Source organism: Heloderma suspectum, chromosome 1 (assembly GCF_057233095.1).
Source record: "Heloderma suspectum isolate Gila_16-S chromosome 1, 16-S_ref, whole genome shotgun sequence".
Classification (NCBI taxonomy): domain Eukaryota; kingdom Metazoa; phylum Chordata; class Lepidosauria; order Squamata; family Helodermatidae; genus Heloderma; species Heloderma suspectum.
In genome coordinates this window covers 363,655,136-363,673,449 of record NC_139458.1, presented here as the reverse complement: position 1 = coordinate 363,673,449, position 18,314 = coordinate 363,655,136, and the positions used below count along the sequence as shown (strand labels likewise).

General features: G+C 43.1%; 2 protein-coding genes across 3 annotated transcripts in view; both read right to left on the bottom strand.

Moving 5' to 3' along the window:
• Positions 1-946: 946 nt before the first annotated feature.
• Positions 947-13,915, bottom strand: ACTA1 (actin alpha 1, skeletal muscle). 2 transcript variants are annotated; one of them, XM_084828122.1, is made up of 7 exons: positions 13,838-13,915; positions 5,107-5,247; positions 4,110-4,434; positions 3,254-3,415; positions 2,533-2,724; positions 2,224-2,405; positions 947-1,391 (listed from the first exon to the last, which is right to left on the bottom strand). In XM_084828122.1, exons 2-7 carry the CDS (start codon positions 5,233-5,235, stop codon positions 1,248-1,250), a joined length of 1,134 nt encoding a protein of 377 aa, XP_084684248.1. In that variant the 5' UTR covers positions 5,236-5,247; positions 13,838-13,915; the 3' UTR covers positions 947-1,247. The 2 variants fall into 2 exon arrangements, with proteins under 2 accessions (XP_084684248.1, XP_084684247.1); XM_084828121.1 differs by lacking the exon at positions 13,838-13,915 and adding an exon at positions 7,386-7,450.
• NUP133 (nucleoporin 133) overlaps positions 11,961-18,314 on the bottom strand; it is a 43,006-nt gene continuing 36,652 nt past the window's right edge. Inside the window, exons 24-26 of the mRNA XM_084828120.1 lie at positions 17,412-17,476; positions 13,838-13,926; positions 11,961-13,505 (exon numbers count right to left, since the gene is read on the bottom strand). Of these exons, the coding sequence (XP_084684246.1) occupies positions 13,369-13,505; positions 13,838-13,926; positions 17,412-17,476 (291 nt within the window). The 3' untranslated portion in view covers positions 11,961-13,368. The remainder of the gene's footprint in view (positions 13,506-13,837; positions 13,927-17,411; positions 17,477-18,314) is intronic.

Below are 18,314 nucleotides of genomic sequence, written 5' to 3'. Positions count from 1 at the left end.
CAAACAGGAAGTAAGAATCTGATGCAATTTCTTCAGAGGTGATGGTAAAAATAAAATAGGGAGACAACAGCTGGGGGCTTGAGAGTCCCCTTGCACACTGAGTGTACTGTGCTACTGGCCTCTGGGGTATTTTAGGTCCTTGGCTCAGCTAGGTTTGGTGCCCAGTAATTGAAGAAGGGGCCGTAGCTGAGTGGCAGAGCACCTGTTGTATATAGTAATATCTCAGGTTCAATGCCCAGCACCTCAAGTTAAAGGATATTGCATACCAGGACTTGGCTGTGCTCCTGCCAATCAATATAGTCAAGCAAGATGGACCGTTGGTCTTCGTATACAGCAGCTTTGGATAGTGAACTTTGAATTCTGCAGATAGATAACTTTTATCTTGGGAAGGAGCTGTTACATGGAATGGCAGTTCTATGAGTATGGATATTATGCATCTTTGTAAAATTCGACTATGAAGGCAGAAACTGGGTTTCTTTCATTATGTTAAATCATGGGTATAGATACAAATAATGTCAGGAGTATTTGTGTATTATTTAGGAAGATCCTCATTTGATAAACAGTTCTCAAAGCCAGTGTGTTGCAGAATGAAAGTATTAGGTTTGAACCTGAATTCAAATCCCCATTCACCTACAGACTCTGGGACAAATTGCTCTGCCTTGCCTACCCATTGGCTGGGTATGTATTTTAAGCACACGTTACTACAACCCTCTTCCACGTGCATTCATGGAAAACTGGGTGTTGTGGCTTTCTAGAAATCAAAGTCTGTATGTGGCGTACCACTGCTGTGATATGAACTAACCCTGAACTGTTATCCTGTAGCTTACTTTTTAAGCCAAATCCTCTTTTTCTGTACTGTAACTATTGGGGGGGAGGGTGAGAAGGAACACCTTTAAATATTACAACCCACAAGATTTGAGAGCAATAAAACACACCAAAGCCAGCTGCATCGGGGCATGACAGAATGACTGATGATTTAATGCTTCTTGAAGTTTTTTTTTGGTTTCCTTCCACAGGGCATGTTTTGAAAAATAACAAAATGAGGTAAAATAAATTAATTTATGTACACTTTACATACACTCAGTGTCACATGGTGTCTGGTCTGCAGCAACAGTAACAAAGACATTGTTACAAAATAGAACGTTTACGTGGCTGTTGCAGGTGTTCAATACCCTGCAACTCACAATGTCGTCATCCTGAGAGTAGTTACCAAGTAGTAATAATAATGATCCGTTTTGTAAACATGTTTAGAAGCATTTACGGTGGACAATGGATGGGCCGGCTTCATCGTATTCTTGTTTTGTGATCCACATCTGCTGGAAGGTGGACAGGGAAGCCAGGATGGAGCCACCGATCCAGACAGAGTACTTACGCTCAGGTGGGGCAATGATCTGCAAGAAGCAGAAGGAATGATTTAGTTGGCAAAGAAAAAAAACAATTACACAGTTAGCCAATGAAAGCACAACTCTGCAACAGGGATTCTAAACAGAAGCACCCTTTTTAGCCAAAGCTGGAGTAGCATCATCTCCCACCAATGGGTCACTGATTACATGGCCAAGTGTAAGACAGCTACGCTTGAAGGAGCACGAGAATAGTTAATCCAACCCTCTGCAATGAAGCACCATCTTCCACATTCCCAGTCTTAACTCCCAGCACACCACTGGCATTGTATTAAAGTTACACAGTAAATTAGGTGGCATTGTTTGGATGACATTATTTCACAAGCAGAGAGCAGGTGCAAGCTAGGTGAACCATGCCAGAGGGGCCCTCACGGCAATTAAGTCATTGCCATTTGGCTCAAGCAGATTAGAAGGATTGGTTCACAATGCAATCTGAATCCCAGAGGAATTCAAAAACTAAACTGGGCAGAGAGAAAACAACAAGCACACAATCCAGAAATGTTGAGTGAAGATGATATCCCACTGAAAACATAAGAATGGGGCATAGCTAAAGAGCTTAAGTCCCAATGATTTCAGTGGGGCTTGGTTTTGATTAACATTTGCTGGTTTAGGCCCAGCATTTTGCATATATTACCTAGGAATAGAATTATTTAAGGTAAGAATTCCTAAAGGGCCATGTTCTCCTATATCCAGTGTCTGTGCATTGTGTTTCCTTGGAGCAATGCATATAACTGCCTTAAGCACTGCATTTTCCTCTGCCATATTCCACAGTAGGTCTAATGCATACAAATCACGGGTCAGAAATTCATGGAATTAAACCCACCTTGATCTTCATTGTGCTGGGAGCCAGAGCAGTGATCTCCTTCTGCATGCGGTCAGCAATACCGGGATACATGGTGGTACCACCAGACATGACGTTGTTGGCATACAGGTCCTTCCTGATGTCAATATCACACTTCATGATGCTGTTGTAAGTTGTCTCATGAATACCAGCAGATTCCATACCTGGTGACATTGGGAAGATAAAGGAATAGAAAGGGGGATGTAGTTACATCCAGCACACGAACACAAATAACTCTTCATAGGGGAGAGATCACTGGGTGAGGTGGGGGGATGCTTGAGAGACACATACCAATGAAAGATGGCTGGAAAAGGGTCTCTGGGCAACGGAAACGTTCATTGCCAATGGTGATGACCTGCCCATCAGGCAATTCATAGCTCTTTTCCAGGGAGGAGGAGGAGGCAGCAGTAGCCATCTCATTCTCAAAGTCCAGAGCCACGTAGCACAGCTTTTCCTTGATGTCACGGACAATCTCACGCTCAGCTGTCGGAGAGAAGAAAAATAAGAATTGAGCAGAGTGCCGAGGGAGGATCCCTCCCAGGGAGGGGAGAACAGCAAATCATCAGAGAAACGAAAGATGGGCACAGGCAGTTTGCACAGAACCCTGACGCTCGATTTTGAAAAGTGTAAGTACTTGCCACTAGAGGGAGAACATGTGCCAGAATAGAGAGTCCAGCTCACACTATTTTATGAATGAAGCCAATATTGTGAGATATGTTGCCTGTGGATTTGATCATTACTGTTCCACAGAGCCTGGCAGTATCAGTCAAGCAGAGACCTGAATGCATTCGCCCCCATGCTCATCCTGGGCCTGATGAGCACAACCAGACGTCAACTTCCTAGAGGTTGCTCTAAAAAGGCATCTGGTATAATGTCTCAAAAAGCCAAGGACCTATTAGAGGGTGGAGCAATCAGGGAGCAAAAGAGCATTTATGGTCCTAAATCAGGGCAAGAAGATGCAAGTCAGGTGCTGGTACAAGAGCCGAGGACTGCAGGAGGTTGCGCTTATTACCGGTGGTGACAAAAGAGTAGCCTCTCTCAGTCAGGATCTTCATCAGGTAGTCGGTGAGATCCCGGCCAGCCAGATCCAAACGCATGATGGCATGTGGCAGGGCATAACCCTCATAGATGGGCACATTGTGGGTGACACCATCGCCAGAGTCCAGCACAATACCTGCAGAGAGTAAAGAAACAGACACAAAGCTTAGCCATGGAGGCTGCAGAACCTGCTTCCTCTCCTTGCAGTGTCCGGGTGATACAGGACACACAGCAGCAGGAGGAAGACTGTGCAACCTTGCTGATGTCTAGATGGGGCATAAAAGAGGTTCCCAGTAGGCATATGGGCAACACTAGCAAGTAAGTGTCCCTTTTCCTTAGTGAGTGTTCCGGCTAATGGCTAGGGGTGCGTGTGCGTGTGTGTGTGTGTGGAGGGCTCTTTACACTGTGCTGGGCAAAACTGTGTTCACGACAATGGATGGATTCTTCCTTCCTTTGGGGAGATGCTAAGGATCTTAGTACCTACAATGTAGAGAGCCAGTGAAGGCATATAGGAGACATGGTGGCAGACTGTCTGTACAAGGGTCATAACAATCCCCACTGTGAAGAAGTGGGTAGGGCTGGAGGAAGCTTCTGTCTGAAATCCTGGAGAGCCACTGCCTATCAGTGTAAATGATACTAAGCTAAATGGAGCGAAGGTCTGACTTGGTCTAAGGCAGTTTCCTATGTTCCTAAGCCCACATCAGTGACTGGGTGATCTCCTGCCCTGGTTGTCTTGTGAGTAACTCTCTCTCCTTGGAAGAAATGGTAGCTCATGGGGTTCCCTCGGCAACCTCGCTTTCCAATTTGCCACCTCCGGTACTGTCACTCACCAGTGGTACGGCCAGAGGCATAGAGGGAGAGCACAGCCTGGATGGCCACATACATGGCTGGGACGTTGAAGGTCTCAAACATGATCTGGGTCATCTTTTCACGGTTGGCCTTGGGGTTGAGGGGGGCCTCAGTGAGCAGGGTGGGGTGCTCCTCAGGGGCCACACGGAGCTCATTGTAGAAGGTGTGATGCCAGATTTTCTCCATATCATCCCAGTTGGTGATGATGCCATGCTCAATGGGGTACTTCAGGGTCAGGATACCTCTTTTGCTCTGAGCTTCATCCCCTACATAGGAGTCTTTTTGACCCATACCCACCATGACACCCTGAGAAGGAAGTAGGAAAAGGGCTCAGCATCTTCCAAGGGCTGAGGAAGTTAGCAGTTACACGCTGATGGTCACTCTCTACAGTATGCCAAGCAATTCTATCAAGGCCCTCGAGACCTTTCCTTCCCAACTGGGTGCAAATGACAAGATGGGTAAAGGAAACCCCAAGCAACAACTGAACTGGGTACATTTAGGGGACCAGCAAACATCTTAGGGAACATTCCAACAGTCTACCTAGAGTGGCTGATTGTCCCTTATACGTCATCTGAATCAATACAGACTCATGGACTATGATGGAATCCCTTCTTTCAAAACATGTATGTCCCAGGAAACTCCATAAAATGAATGCCACGGCTTTGTTCAAGTCTGTTATGCAGCCCAGTACTATGTACATTTATTCAGAAGTAGGATCCACTGAATTCAATGGGACTTACACCCAAGTAAATGTACATAGGACTGCAGCCTTAATTACTTTTTTTTTTTTTTAATGGAGCAGCCCCAGTCTTAGGAAATCCTATAGGAATCGGGGAGAAAAAGAAAAATGCTGCTGCTCATCTAGTATATTAATTCTTCAGTCCCAATTAGGGTCCAGGCCTTCATCCAACAGATGCATCTTTCAACCTGCCTACAGCTGGAGAGGGGCATGCAGGGCTGTCAGAAGGGGCAACATACCTGATGACGGGGGCGGCCAACAATGGAGGGGAACACAGCCCTGGGAGCATCATCCCCGGCGAAGCCAGCCTTCACCAGGCCGGAGCCATTGTCGCACACGAGCGCGGTGGTCTCATCTTCATCACACATGGTGTCGGCTTTCTGAAGAGGAAGCAGAAGCAAGAAGAGTTCACAAGAGGCAGCAGGACAGCAGGCTCCCAGCTGAGAATGTTTAGGAGCCAGGGCTGCCAGCAGAATTTTAATCCATGCCGGGCAATCAGCCACCACCCATGGCTTAAACAGACAACCCTGGAGAAAGCAATTCATACTGAACACAAAATAGATCTTCCTTCTCCTCCCCCTTTCACCTGCTTATTCTACTGATTGTAAAAAGCTGCAAACGAAAACACCAAGTAACAGCTGAATCCTCAGCACAGACAGATTAAAGTACTTGGGTTTTGAGGACCTTTATTACATTTACTAAGAATTACATTCCGTTTCTTTCAACAGGGCTTACTTCCAAAGTATATAGCCTTAGGGCTGCAGCTTACAGTGCAGTCTAATGCATGTCTACTCAGAAGTAAGTTCTACTGAGACTTACTCCCTAGTAGGTGTGCTTAGGGTTGCAGCCTTGAAAGATCAGATTTAGATCCAACTCCTCTTGAAGGAGTTGTGCAACCCATCCACTTCTAGATTCCCATATTAAGATGTCACCATGTAAATATTAGTACACACATACATCTGGGATTAAGGCCTTTTATTTCAGTGGTGCTTATTCCCAGGTAAATGAACTTAAGGAGATGCCACATTCTGATGCATGCTTGACATGACCAGCATCTTCAGAGGGTGACATGAAGAAGAATAAGATTGGCCCATTTTGTTTCTAAAAAGCCAGCCCAGCTCAGAGGTGATAGCACAAACCTTGCCACAATCCGAATATGGCCATAGCTCTCAAAATATGGGCCGTTTTCCCTTGCAGAATATACCATTTGCAAGGAACAGCTTGAAGTCTTGCTTCCTTAGGAAGTATTTAAAACACTTTCCCAGCCAGTGAGTTGCAGAGGTGCAACAGCTGGATAGTCCTGGGGGACAAGGGGTCTTCCCTCAGAACAACTAGCCACATGTTACAGAATTCAATCGGGAGTGGCAGAGGATGGCAAGTGGGTCGGCCCTTTCTCCACATCTGGAGTCACCGGAGGCCTTGAAGAACTAGGGAAGTGAGGAATGAAAAAAGAAAAACCTACACTCAAATCTCATCCTACCAAAAAACACCTAGGTCATTTTATATGTAGCTCAACACCCTTTGTATAAAACACAGTAAGTTTACCATTCACCTGTTCTACAAAATGGTGACAGAAAGATGGCTCCTTGAGCTGCCACAATATCTTCTCATGTAATTTTAAACACCAGTGGAACCAGAATGTTCGAAGTGACAAGCCAATTTCGTCATCCCAGGCATTCACGATTTGCCAGCCGTCAGTTCTACCTTCCCCCCATCCCAACCGGGCCATTTACAGTCCATTCCAAGTGGTCAGCAGTGATTTCCCCAAAGTCACACAAGTTCCACAGCAGAGGTAGGACCCCTGCACCTCTTAGAATCCTTTCCTCAGGACCCCATCGATTTAAGCTCTGAATGCTTTAATGCAGCCTTCCCCAACCGGGTGCTCTCCAGATGGGGGGCTGGACTACAACCTCCATCCTCCCTAAGCGGCATAGTAGGAATGATGAGTGTTATTGTTATGAATTATTATTATTAAATGTATTAATCGCCCATCTGGCTGGTCACCCTTCAGTCAGCCCTTCTCTGGAGGGCATCAGTGTGGGAAGGGCTGACTTAAGGTGGCAATACTAACTAGTAAACAGTTCCAAAATCTTCACAGGCATAGGAGCCTCCTGAAAAATTATGTGTAATTAGAAAGCTGGCTTCCAGAATTTTTTTTTTTTTTTAATATTGCTGCCTCCAACAAAAAGCAGGAACCTCCTCTTTCTTTCTTTCTTTCTTTCTCTCCCTCCCTCTCTCTCTCTCTCTCAAATAGTAGCAGCAATTGCAGCGAGGCAAGCGGGGCGGGCTGGATGCAGCTGTTTCCAGCTCTCTCCTGCCAATCGCCGCTCTCCCGGGGAAAGGCGCTCGGCTGCTCCCGCCTTCGGAGGAGTTTGCTCGGCCGGGCCTGCTTCCCGCTCCAGACGCTGCCGAGCCTCCCCCCGCGGGCCCCAAGCGCTGCCCAGCCCTCCTTTTCCCGAGCGCGCTCTGCCGAGGTCCAGCCCTCCGGCCAGCCTCCCTCCCTCCCTCCCTCGCCTACCTTGGGGTTGGTTCCTGGCTCTTAGCTCCGGTCGCTGCTTCTCCCAGCTAGCGCTGTGGCTCGGTGGGCTTGCGAGGGCTCGGTGGGTTTTATATAGGCTCTCCCCGGCCTCTCCCCTCCCCGCGCCGACCCACAGGAATGTCTCCATATTTGGGTCTGGGGCATCGAGCGAGCCCAGCCGGCCCGGCCGGAGCCCCCCAGGCCCCTTGCGCGGCCGCGGGGCTGCCCAAAGAAGGAGCGCCTGGCCCGGGCCCAGGTAACACGGGCCGGGCCGTATAAGGAGTGTCTGCCGGCCGGCCGGGACCTCCTCCGCCCCCGGGCCAGGGGGCTCTGTCCCGAATAATCCCCCCGGCCACCATGCCCTGAAAGGAGAAAGAAGCCCCGGCGGTGGAGGGCGGGCGGCGCGGCGTCCCCTGCCCGGCCGCGGGAGGAAGCAAGGAAGGAAGCGAGCGGCGGGGCAGAGGGCGAGCGGCCGGGGGGGGGGGGGCAGCAGCCGAGCCGGCGAGCTTGGGGCCCGCCCGCCTGCCTTCCCTTTCGGCGGCGCCAGGAGCTGGCCGGCAGCCCCGCGCCGCTGCGCCGCTGCGCCGGCCGCCGTTCGCCCGGCGCCTTCCCGAGGTCGCCCCGCGGCGGTCAGTGGGGCTGAATTTCTGCACTCTTCGAGGCACGTCGGCATAGGGGGCCCCGGCCTTGGAGGCTCCGGGGGGTGCTCGGTTCAAGCCACGCCATCGCATTTTGTCCCAGATTGGCTCGAATACCATTTGCAGTGGAATCCTACGTGGGTCTCCTCGGACGCAAATCCTGTGGCCTTCAGTGGGGCTCAGTTCCACCCAAGTGCGCCCAGGATTGCAGCCTTAGGGAGCATGGATTAAAAAACAACCACACATCCAATGCTATTCAATGTATCACCTATAGAATCGAACCCTTTCAGTCGGACTAATTCTGCTAGCTTTATGGCTGATACGGCGGGCCAGTTATCAGGGCCCTTGCCTGCAATGTTCTGGGCTAATTTTAATCTGGTTAGCGTTCTTACGGGATACAATCCTAAACTCCATTGAAGCCCATGGGATTTATTTTACAGGGAATGGGTTTAAAATTGGATTAGGGGATGTACGCACACTCTAGTAATTCCAGAATAACGGTTACTGCATGTAGTTGCAAAGTGTGCATATTTAAGATTGGTTCACTTGAGTTTGAAACTATGCTGCTGCTAGTATCAGAGGAATGTTGGAGATTGAGATCAGTGATTTGCAACTAGGTGTTTAGGATGAGGGAAGTAACATGGGATAACCATTAATCACCTGACAATTAGGTTGGCAGTCTTCTTCAACCTGTTGCCCTCCAGATGCTTTTGACTTCAACTTCCATCAACCCCAGCAAGCATAGCTGAAATCAGGAATGCTGGGAGTTGTAGTCCAAAATCTCTGGAGAGCACCAAATTGGGGAAAGCTGGTTCAAGGTGATAAACGGTTGCTGGAGCTTAGTGTAGCTAGATCACATTCATAATTATGAACTTTTAAGTCCATAGGCAGGCATGAGATGATTTTGAATTTTCAAAAGTACATTTCTAAAGAAAGTTTATTTTTTATGTTGTGTAATATTTTTGTAATAAGGTCTTTAAACAAGAACACATCTGACCTAAATCATAGCTGAACTGGGATGTTAAGCTGGGCCTGTCCCTTGTGGCCCACAACAATTCTCAAAATATTTGCCTGTTAGAGATGCTGTCTGGTAGAATGGAGTGTGAATTCCACTTCTGAAGTAATATTTCTGTGAGAAAGGGCTGTTTAAACACTTGCACAAGATTGTCTCTGAAGTCAGGACAGACTTCAGAAGGATTTGTCTTTGATGGTGGGGGAAGGGACAAGACCAGCTGACTACCACTATAAGGCCCTTTCAAAATACAATTTAAAATGCTGTGCAAAATCAGTTTTATATATAGATGATGATAAATATCTAAGGGGTTGGCTGGCTGCCAGGCTACACTGAAGAGTTACCATACACCATGGGCCTGCCGTACTTTATGCTATTTATACCGCTTGGGTACACTGACTTAAAAAAATCTAAAGCAATTCACATCTAGTTATGGTCATGGAGGAGGTTAATGGCAGTTTTGGGATTGGAGAAAGGGTGGAAGTACAAGTCCCCTTTAGGATGGGTAATGAGACCAGCCACTTATGGACAGAACAGGACTGAACTGATACCTTAGGGGGACAGCGTAAGTGCATCGCCAAAAGTGAAGGGAAGCAACAGCTACATTTGCAGCAATTCTAGTGGATGCCAAATATTTTCAACCACCTCATAGGCAGGACTATGCAAAAGAGATACTGTAACTTGTATAAATTATGTAGATGCAGGTGTGTACGCATAATTTATTCAGCCTCCACTAGCCATGGAAATGGGCAAAGAGTAAGGAGGAGTATGGAAGCCTCATCTCAGTGTCAACTGCTTAGCTCCCCCTACAGCACATCCGGTTTGAGATTTTGCCAGCCCTTGCCCATCCACACTGATACTTAGTTTCACACTCCCATGGATTAAAAAATTGTTTAAAAAGTGACACCGGACCACCAAAGCAGAGAAATCAAAAGGGAGATTTATCCTATAGCTAGTACTAAACCCCATCTTTGAGCAGCATGATTAGAGCAGCCTTCCCCAAGATGGCTGGAGGATGCTAGGAGTTGTAGTCCAACACATCTAGAGGGCACCAGGTTGGGGAAGGCTGGATTAGAGAATGCACACAGTTCCAGGCATGATCCAATAACATTGGTAGCATGTTTTCATTACTGGTAGAAATACAGGCATTAACAGTAGCAATGGTAAGAAGACTAGCTGTAACAGATCTGTTATAACTGTGTATGATATGACTAGCTTATACATTTGAAGAATACATACGTGCACTCACACAGACTTACTTTACAGACAGCATGATCTCATGCTGAAATTATGTCATGGACTAATTTGATGTATATATATTGTCTATTCAGTTGTGTTAGCTTTAGACAATCAGGATTGTCCATGTGCTAAAAATGTTTAGAATGGAAACACATACACACTCTAACTAAAATGTAGTATTTAACCAAAATGGAAACCTGTTCTCAAGAATGAATACCGCTTTCATATGTTTAGAAGCAAATGAATGGAGTACCAGACTTAGGGTCACATAGGGCCATGCTCCTTCCCTCTTCTTGAAGACATTGTCTAGAGAAAACCCAGCACTTACAGTATATGGGATTGTTATAATTTAATAGGGCTGACTCACAAGTAGATGTGCATAGGTTTACCCTGTAAAATCAAATTATTTGCACTCAAATTATTGATATACTGCTGATACAACCTACACAACATAAAAGCAAACTTTGTGACCTAAATGCTTTCATGAAATCACACAAGTGTACAAAACTACTGTACTTATAATTCATATGTCGTTTGATAAATATCCAAGCCAACATTAATAAAAGCTAATAAAAAACCCTATATATTTTCTTGTCACTCCAAGCTAGGGGTCATTTCCACTGTAAACATTCTTGGGGATTAGAATGCAGGATGATAGGCATGAAGGACTAAACTAATATTTTGTTAGTACTCAGCTACAACAGACAAGTCAGGTCAAATTCCAGCAATGAGAACTGAGTAAGAGTAAAGCTGATCTCTGTAGAAATTGCTCGAGTTTCTCAAGTTTGTCTCAGTGCAAGTGACAACTTTACACCCTTGCCTATTTAAATCAAATTAAAATTTCAGAAGGGTCAGTTGGAAGCGGCAATATTTTTTTAAAAACAAATTGAGAAACTTGGTAATTGTGAGATATTAAACCATTTCCACACTACAGGATTTTAATTGATTGGAAATAAATTCTCTTCCCTGACCAGCAGAACTGAACATAATATTATTTGCTGCATATGTTTTCCCTTTTGTAAATGTATTGGCTTGACGGGTACATGCAGATGACCAGTTTTCTCATTGCACAAGGACTTCTTGCATTTACCCTGTGTTGGATCCATTTGGGAAGATCCAACCCACAATCAACCTCATGCTTATACCAAACCCCAAACCAAACCCTTGCATGATGGTGTAGCGTTTAGACAGCCAGGTTCGAAGTTTAGCTGTATGTATGTGAGCAGCTGGACATGGGATGTAATTGCCTTGATGTTATTTTATTTTGTATTGGTGATCAATTTTACATTTACCTCCTAACTGTAAATATGCATATTACTATTTCATTATTGTGTTTGCCACTACACCCATGCAACAGTACTAACCATGCAGTACTTTGGGGGTTTTGCCTTTGGCCTCACCACTACTAGAATTCTGCCCCCAAGAACCTCTCTGAAATGGGATGTGGCCGTTGTTCTAAAAAAGGTTCATTAGCCCTGCTGAAATCCATGCCCACTTTCCTGACAGTAAGCCCTATTGAACTCAGTGGGACTTGCTTCTGAGTAAACAGGCACAGGATGGGGCTGTACTATGTCTTACGTAAACTGTATAACCAATATTTGGAGAATGCATTCTCACAAAACGTCTTCTCATCAAAAGCAGTTATAAACTCCCATGTAAACAATGACAGTGGAGGAAACCCTAATAGACTCCGGGGAATCTTTAATACTGATACAAAATTTCCAACAGATTGGGGCTGTGTAGCGCTTTTCATTGTTAAATACAACAAAGCGAAGGTGATTAGTTTAGAGACAAGTTAAAGAGGAGGAATATTCCAGCAGGACCTTCAGTCCACATTACACAACATAAAGTATGAAAGAAGGCCAAACCCTAGGAATTAAATGAAGCTGATAAGAGAGTGCTGTGACACACCCCTTTTTAAAGGTTCGGTTTATCACTATTAGTTTAAAATGTATATATACCCCTGACTATTCTAAATATGCCAATAGACTTCAGATATTTTGTTTAATCAGATCATTGAACCGCTCTTTGTTATGCATTACTTTGAATCTATTTCTAGTAGTGCCAATACATTTGTTTTCTACATTGGTTTGAGCATCTCCAGATAAGTCTATTCTTCCACACATACTCAGCTCCGCCACTCTTAGAACTGTATTAGCACAGCAAGAAGGGAAGCCATGGAATGGTAGCTGTGCTTTTAAAACTAGAAATTGGACTCTCCAACTGATTTAACTCATGACCTTCTCAGCTGTTGGATCAAGTTCTTCTATTGGGCATCTAGCCAAGGCAAAAAGTAAAATGTAAGGCGATGCAAGCAGCGTTGCAGTCAAACTCTGCATGTTTAGCAGTCCATAGAAAAGATTCTCCTGTGACATTAGTCAGAATAAAGCAACTATGCCAATTTGTATTAGTTCACCAGCTCTTTAAGCATTATAATTATTATTTTTTTGGATTGTACAGTAGACCACCAGCCAAAAAGAACCTGATACCAACTGAAGAAGAGAATATTCCAGGAGAGGCACTTGGAGGAGAACTGCTTTCTAGGCTTCATGTCACTACCTAGACTGTAGTAGAACGCATTATCAGTATGTGGTGAGCACCTAACTAACTATTTGTATCTAAAACGTCTGTGGATATGTATTTTGTTTGTAAACTGAAAATTTTAGTCTGGATAAGATGCAAAATTGCATGGATTATATTCACATACAGAAGAGGAGCACAAATTAGAAACTGGATTGTAGAAGTGAGAGAAGAAGTTTGTTCCAAACCATGTTTTAAAACTTGTTTGAGAGAAGCATAGAACAACTTTCTTATGCTTTGCCAAATGTTCTTCCTTGTAAAATGGAAATGCTGCCTAACCTTCTACAAATAAAAGCTCACTATCATTTTAAATTCAGAAATGTTCTTGTTTAGAGTAAATTACTTTATTGCAAAAACCAATACACAATGTAAAAAGGTTAACAGTTCAGTTTAGCCATGATTGTCTAGATCAGACATTTCTTGTTTAAACACTAATTACAAAAATATTACACCAACTAAAAAAACCCAGCTGTTTAATTCTCTAAAAATTGACTTTCTAAAATACAAAATGTTCTTATGCTTGCCTGTAGACATAAAGCTCATAATTTGCTTTAAGTATGAATTCAAAATAAGAATTGGATTTTAAGTATCCAAGTTCATCTGCTTGCAGCAAATCCTCCACCTCAGGTAGATATTCACTGAGCTGAACTCCTACAACATAATGAAAGTTGTATTAGATAATGTAAGTGTTCAGTGATTATGGAAACATCATTTCAGAACAACTTGTTTAGGAGTGCAATACAGTTATAACAATTTCAAGCACTATAATTTATGGGTAAGTTTTATTTTCAAACCACATTTAGCAGTTCCCTTCTGCCCTCAGCAAATCAAGTCTTACTGAAATTTTGTCATCTGTATAATTAAAGCTTGGCTGCCAATGCTTTTTTGTAGATTTGTTACCATGGGGTTTGTGTAAGCATATCTTTAAGCAAAGGAATCCCAAGTAACATATTTCTGACAATAATTCATACAACAAAATTTACCTTCTTTTAACAACTTTTGTATTATTTTCACAAATATGCTATCTTTAGATGCTTCAATTGGATCATCTTTGCCTTCTGAACTGGACCAACTGTAATCCAAAAGTAAAAAGATAAATAGGATATATGGTAAAGATTAATAAAAGAATAGACAAGATATTAAAGTGAGAATTCCCACTGCTACTTTCTCCCCCCCCATGTACATTTCCAGATCTGAATAATTTGCAGTTGTCTTGCACCCATGATCTTAAGCATCATAGTTGACTCAAAGCTATTTTGAGGCAGTATTAAGAATGTCAATAGGCATGTTCCACATTACAGAAATAAGGTACAAAATGTTATTAGATAGGCCTTCTTATGGATTTTGAGTGGTATCCAACTAGTATCTTCTGCCAGTGGAATGGCATCCATCAGCACAACAGATCCCCCTTTCAGCCCCCCATGTCTGTCCAAAATATGCTCGAGAAGTTTGGAGCAGAGTTGGGGGGCATGAGGGGCTGCAATGGAGAGGAAAGGAAGAGAAAGTTCAACTGCATGAGGAGTCTGCTCATGTAATGTTGAATAGCACCAACAGATTGTATCACAATTAATATAACATATTTCCAGACTTTGCAGGACATAGTCATGGAGGTGTTAGTACTAGGCTGTACCCTAGGTACAGGATTAGTGGAAAAATTAAGAAATAGCCTGTATGACATAAAAAGACCAGTCAAGTCTTAGCAATGACACGCAGCTTGCTCAACTAGCTTTTTTATGTCAAAGTATCTAATGCTTCTGGCTTAGTGTTGTTGCATTATACTGGCAAGCTGGGACATGTCTATAGACCTAAGTTGTCAATGGGTGAATTGTCTCATTAGCAGGTTAACTGAGCATTCAGCCTTGACCTGCCCTACAAGAAGAGTGCCAGAACTGTCTGTGATGCAGGATGCCGAGCTAGGTGAACTCTAAAATTGTGTTTTGAGTTCCAGTTCAATATGAATGGAAGTCTCTTATTGATAGAGAGGCATATCTTTCAGTAACATATTTTCTAAAAAGTATAAAATCTTTCCAAAAGAGGGGACCTGATTAAGTTCCCTTGCTACTGCTTTTAGTATAAGAATTTCCCATGTATCTGATGTTAACTAGAGGGGTTGCATTAAGCAACTGAGAACTTCCTTCTCCATTTCTATTCACTTCTCTTCCTGAAGGTGAAGTAGTGAACAAAACGAATGAGAGGAAAAAAAAATACCATGTTAGGAAGTCACTAAGTGTTCCCCATGAGCCTAAGGGTACTACCCAAGAATTCAGTTGCCATATATAGCTTTGGAGCAATAAAAGACATTGCACATCCCTATAGGGCAGGTGGTTCAAAGCTCCAGTGCAGAGAGCTGAAGATGCCTCAACACTGAAGATGACATTTACACCTGAATAAGGATAACCCTTGCATAGTTATTTAATTGATAATCCAAAGATCCATCAATTGGACAAACGTACAGAAATGCTAAACATGCTATTCAAATGAAGATCAATTTCTAACAAATGTTTGCCCTGCCAATTTGGATATCAAACCTTGACAGAATTATATTTAAGATTTGTTCCCACACAGTTAATACTATTTGTGATGGTGATCTCTGTTCAGTGAATCCTTAAATTGCTTCCAATATAGTAGGGGGAACAGATTAACTCCAAAATCCTATAGACTTACTCAGGAATAAGCCCCACTGAACTAGTGGAGACTGGCTTTTGAGTAAACCTGCACAGACTGGGCTGCACATATAGACTTCTGTACACATAGTTAGTGTTTGGAATAAACGTATCTCATATTTTTAAGGTAAATGTTGCAGTTCAGTCTTGCAGGGGCTTCGGAATTCAACCAGTTAAGCATGCTTGAAACACAATGTTGAATTCCATCATCTATTCTTCTGGTCCTTCAAAGCTTGAAAGACTAGGTAGTAGTACTATTTTAAAAGCAAACTAGCTTTTGAGAACTAGAAGGGGGTGGGGGGGAATGGTGTTCTAATTTGTCATAGGGTTTGTCTGAACAATCTGCAAGTAGGCAGATTCTAAACACCTCCCCACACAAAAACACACTCTGAAGAGCCATCTTCAGCTGTCTGTGGAAGAGGCTTCAGTTCAAATGCTGTCTTAACTGCAAGCAATTCCATAAATGGCACATGGAAAGTATGCCTTGAAAAGTTTAAGTTTATAATCAGCAATCTTTCTTACTATGTGTGAAATAACCCTACTGTTCTCAGTTGTCCAGAGGACCAAAAAAGTTGGCATGATATAATGGTTAAGAGCTACTAGTCAAGAAGTGCCCAGTTCAAATTTCAATTCAGCCATAATTTATTGGATAATCTTAGGTAAGCCACTGCATCTTGAGTTCCCTGTCTGTATTAGGAGAATAATATTAACCTGCCTGATGGCATTATTGTAAGGATTATTTTGAATATATTAAGCACTTTGAGCACTAAGGTGAAATCTAATGTGGTCCTTCTGCTGACAGAACTGCCTCTGTCAGCAGAACCAGGCCAGGGGGCGGGGGGTATTTCCATCCTCCCCTGCAGCCCCCTATGTGCCCTCAAACAGGGGATCAGAAAGCAGGAGGAGGTTGCTTCACATGACTGGATTTCCACCCTAAAACTTATTACAGTATTTCATCATTCCACAAGTTCTACGTACATAAATTGGTCTTTACTAAAGCATAGTTCTGTCTGAAGAATTCAGAAAAGAATTTTCTGAACTTTTACATGCCTGTTTAACTTGTTAGTATAATTTGAAGGATGCCCACTCCCATATCAACCTGCCTGTTCTCTAAGATATTCTACCGAGGCCCTACTCTAGGTATCTCTTCCATCAGAGGTATGATCACCTACAAGTGACAGGACTTTCTTAGCAGTGATGGCCCTGGTTATAGAATGCTCCCCCCATGCCTACCCCCACACCACTGAAGGGGTTTGCCTGGCACAAACACTACTATCATTTAGGAAGCAGGCATTTTAACAGATTTTACTAATTTAATGAGTAAATCTTAGGCTGTTATAAAATTTTATGTACTGTTTTCTAGTTTCTTTCTTTCTTTCTTTCTCTTTCTTTCTTTCTTTCTTTCTCTTTCTTTCTTTCTTTCTCTTTCTTTCTTTCTTTCTTTCTTTCCACCATTGTTAAATCTGATCCGACTTTAAAATGTTTAAAGTAAAAGAGTCAACTTGATATTAGAAACCAGAAAAATACAAGTTTAAATAAAAGATTAATTGTAATCAAACATTCTCATAAAATGGCTGCAGCAGAGGGAGAGATGGGGAGCAAGGCCACTACATTGGCTCAGCTGAGGCACCAGCTCCATTTGGCTCCTATCCCAGAACTGTTTCCATTGAAACAGATGGTTATGAAAACCTCCTAACTTTTAAGAAGTAGTGTCTGAGTTTGTTTTGTTTCCAACTTCACTTCTCATCACCTTTTCCTCTTGCGTCATGTATTTTAGATTATAAACCTACGGACAGGGACTGTCTTGTTTTGTTATTTACCTTATGTAAGCAGCTCTTTTCAGCTGAAGAGGAGTGTAAACATGCTTTATACGAATAAAATTGTGTTTACTTACCCATCTCTCAGAAGAGCTTTGCAAAGTATTTTAAGTTTAAGATAATTTATGTCCACTTGCTCATCCTTTATTTAAAGTGGGAGAAAAAAATGAATGTTAAATTACATTTGAGATTACTGAGGAAAAAGAATCCACATTCAAATGTGATAGTTCACTTAAGCTAAAAACAACATTAAAAGTAAGAAATTGGAATATGTTTCAAGGGCATGGGTCAGAAATGATTATTTTGAAGGAGATCTGAAAAAGGGATACTGCGTGATTGGGGGAGGAGGAAGGAACCAAGGAACAGGGTGCATCAAAAAGCAGCATGGCAGAACCTCAAAAACGGGGGTAACCAAAGGAAAAGAGAACCAATACCAGATGAGCTTGAAAAGTTTGTGGAGTGGTTGATGAGGATCTATAGAAAATAGTGGAGTACTGGAGGATTCAGTTTTAAAATATGCCTTTTATTCCATTGTAGTTAAGCAACTTTGCAAAAGAGCCAAAAACAATGAAAATGTCTTCCACTTAGCAACAGGCATATTCAACAGAAAAAATATATTAGGAAAAGAGCAGGGATGAAGGGGACAAAGAAGAAGCCATCTACTTTCTCAACAAACAACTGGACCTCCAGGAAAGTTATCAGTTCTGCAATCTGACTGGCAGTGTGAACCCAGATATCTATCTATCCATCTATAATTTTCACAGATCTAAACTCCTTAAAGAGAACCAGTATTGTTTTGTGCTTAGGGAAGTGAAGCCCCAGAGACAGATAGGTTGACTTGTTGTGGTGGCACAGAACGATAAGCTGTTCAGAGAGCAAAACAGTTTGTAGTTCAATTTCTGTGAGAGAAAGAAGTCAATTTGGCTGGGATTAAAAGCTCATGCAGGACTAGCCTGAGGACTGGGGAAGAGGTTCTGGGA

Coding starts and splice junctions, on each gene's coding strand:
- ACTA1 (XM_084828122.1), bottom strand. CDS start 5,235: ATGTGTGATGAAGATGAGACCACCGCGCTCGTGTGCGACAATGGCTCC. Junction 4,435..5,106: donor TTGGCCGCCCCCGTCATCAG/GTATGTTGCCCC, acceptor CTTCCTTCTCAG/GGTGTCATGGTGGGTATGGG. Junction 1,392..2,223: donor CCAGCACAATGAAGATCAAG/GTGGGTTTAATT, acceptor TGCTTCTTGCAG/ATCATTGCCCCACCTGAGCG.